This window comes from Folsomia candida, unplaced genomic scaffold, assembly GCF_002217175.1.
Source record: "Folsomia candida strain VU population unplaced genomic scaffold, ASM221717v1 Fcan01_Sc027, whole genome shotgun sequence".
Lineage (NCBI taxonomy): Eukaryota > Metazoa > Arthropoda > Collembola > Entomobryomorpha > Isotomidae > Folsomia > Folsomia candida.
In genome coordinates, this window is record NW_019091219.1 from 137,047 (window position 1) to 139,930 (window position 2,884).

General features: G+C 36.4%; 1 protein-coding gene across 1 annotated transcript; it reads right to left on the reverse strand.

Moving 5' to 3' along the window:
- Positions 1–1,638: 1,638 nt before the first annotated feature.
- On the reverse strand, positions 1,639–2,433 carry LOC110859698. Its single transcript, XM_022108671.2, has 3 exons — positions 2,156–2,433; positions 1,909–2,085; positions 1,639–1,848 (listed from the first exon to the last, which is right to left on the reverse strand). The coding sequence occupies exons 1-3, from the start codon at positions 2,350–2,352 to the stop codon at positions 1,749–1,751; spliced, it is 474 nt and encodes a 157-aa protein (XP_021964363.1). The 5' UTR covers positions 2,353–2,433; the 3' UTR covers positions 1,639–1,748.
- Positions 2,434–2,884: the final 451 nt, after the last annotated feature.

A 2,884-nucleotide genomic window follows, 5' to 3' on the forward strand; every position in this document is an offset into this window, starting at 1 on the left:
AATTTTCCCACAGAACCTTCAATTAATAAAAATATTATTACTCACGATTCCGTCTAACGTCCCAGGATACCGCCATGCTGGAACGAGGTCAACAATAGCTTTTGCAAATAACTTTTGTTCTCTGGTGGATGGTGTTTCTCTGTAGAAATAATATGGAATAACAAATTAAGAAAATATTATTTGCAATATTTACTTGAGACAATTTAGTTAATTAATTGATATTTACCCTTTAATACGAACTAATCTTCCAACAAATTCTTTAATCAATGTTGATACAGCTGATGGCTCCACAAATTTTTTTACTGTTGCATTCATGTACAAGATTTTCCAACTCAGAATTCTGTTCCATGTGCCAGACCAGAATCTAAAAAAAATGCGTCAGAATAAATTTAAATACTGAAATTACTTGTTAAAAAATAACCTACCTGTTTATAATTTTCGACTTCTTGGGCGGCGGTTGGACTTGCGATGGTTGAGAAGCTTGAACTTGAAGGATTATTAACTAAAAAATTAAGCATTTTTTAGTTAGTATTTAATCATAACCGCAATTTGTTATTTAAACTTAACAATTTGTTGACGTCTTACCATAAAAAACCGCCTGTGAGCAATTGGGGGTAATGTTCTCAGTTGTGGACAAAACTCCTCCCTTTATTTGGAACACAACGTTCGGAATAGACGACTGGCCTACAAGTAGTGGGAAGACTTCACTGTCGATTTCAGTCCCTTCTTCGTCTTCGAGTTCGATACAATCGCCTTCCTCCAAGTTGAACTTTGCTCTAACTTAAACAGAAAAGTATTTTATATTAATAAATTTTTACAATTATTATTGTATTGAGAAGAAATCTAAATTAAAAATATATTTTCTTACCATTTGACAAGAATCCAATATAATCTGCATCAGCATCGCAGGGGACAAATGTCTTCCCCCTTGTAATATTTGAAACTCTGACTAATTTTGTCATCACGGTTATTAATTAATTTTCTACCAACCTGATGGGAATCGAGCCAAGGAGAATGCCGGGGCGAGACTGGTGCATTACCGCGCTGGAGGAAGAAAGGAGACGCTCTCACTTTTACCCCTTTAGTAGAAATATATCACGACATGGTAGAATATCTGGTAAAAGAAGGCTACCATACTTATTTCCAGTCTGGTTGCATTATTAACGCAAACTGGTAACACAATTGGTAGCATATTTTCTACCACGGATGGTAGTGTGTTCTATTACTAGATTCGTGGTAATACACGTTATTAGGAATGTATTACCAGATTTTTCTGAGTGTACACTGTTTTCCAAGACGGAATGAATTGTAGCTAATTTGCGAAGCAATTAGATTAAAGACATTTTGGATATCGAAAGTTAACTATTTTAAGGCTGTGCAAAATCAGTTTGAGAATATAAGAGTTTACTCCAAGGTCTATGGAATTTATAAGGTCTGACGTTTTTATTAATGTTCAGTAGTAGGGTTTGATGAAGATGGATACTTTGTAGACAATTAGAAATTTTCACTGGATTTAAGGAAACTTCTAAATATGTCTATTACCAAACACATGTTTATGCTGTAAAATGCGTAACCCATGCGTATGGATTTCTGGCCATAATGAATTTTTTTGCTTTAGTAGTTTTATTTATTACTGTCGAATGGTAATTCAGATTTTATTTTCATATCCTCTAGTAACATTAAATTGCTAATTTTATTCATTTCAGATGTAACCGCCATTACACATTCTTTCATTTCACCTTTCTTTCTTATGTCGTACTCGCCGCCATGGTAGTTGTCGCCGCCAGAGTAGTTGTCGCCGCCACCGTTGTACTCGCTGATGGAGCAGTTGTTGCAGTTGCTTGGTCACTGAATATTCCCACTCATGGTATCAAATCGTCCCAACTTACAAATTAATAACCAACTTACTAGCAGATGGCGCCACACGCACAACCAGCCGGATCCTTGCAAAAGCTCTTCACCACTGACGGCATTCCATGATAAATTTCCCACGTGTACTTGCACGAAAGGAAGGTAGAGCAATCCCTTCCGCAAGTACCGGCCTGGGTAGCTGCAACCGTCGTCGTCGCAGCGGCAGAGCCAGTCCTGCAAATAAAACATTTATAAAAAAGTTAACAAATTTATAGTTTTCTGAAAAAAGTTTTAAATAACCTACCCAGTCATACAAGCACAACTGCAACCTATCGGCTTGGTACACAAGGACTCTGTAGATGGACTGTTGAAATAATTGTACCAGCTGTTCTTGCACTGCAGATATTGCCAGCACTTATCCTTGCACGAGGAACCCTGACCATTAGCCGTGCAGACAAGACCTACAGCCAGGACAATCAGAATGGTCGATTTAGAAACCATTTTCTTCAAAATGTTAAAGTTACTCGTAAATTTATTAATATTGATGGATAACTGGTGATGACTGATGCCTGGATCTGTCTTCCTAGTTCGTTATATATCAGCTTTGCTCAAAAAGACAACAATTATTTTCTGTAATATCAAAGAGAACGTGGCAGACAATAAGACTCACACAAAACAATTCTAATTCAATTTTGAGGTTTGGCCGGATGCGCAGGGGGTATTTTCATTTATCAAATTTTCCATTTCGTATCGTACATTCTGGTGATCTAACGAAAATTAAAAAAATATGCGAGTGTTGAAATATTTCATCCCATTGTGTGAGCAGATGTCATTAGAATGAAAATGCTTGTTATTAAATCTAAAAAGTTGTTACCATCCACAACAAATAAGTTCCTTTTACGCATTACATTTTCAAAATACCCACACGTGGGTAACCGGTTTGAGCTGGAGCCATCATTTTAATATGAATAGTTAAACTGGTGCGTCTAAATATCTGTAATACGTAGATCAGGGTTGATAAAGCACGATTTGT

Excerpts from the sequence above, each read along its gene's own strand:
- LOC110859698 (XM_022108671.2), bottom strand. The coding sequence starts at position 2,352 with ATGGTTTCTAAATCGACCATTCTGATTGTCCTGGCTGTAGGTCTTGTC. Across the intron at positions 2,086-2,155 it reads AGTTGTGCTTGTATGACTGG|GACTGGCTCTGCCGCTGCGA; the intron begins GTAGGTTATTTA and ends TTTTATTTGCAG. Across the intron at positions 1,849-1,908 it reads GCGTGTGGCGCCATCTGCTA|TGACCAAGCAACTGCAACAA; the intron begins GTAAGTTGGTTA and ends GGGAATATTCAG.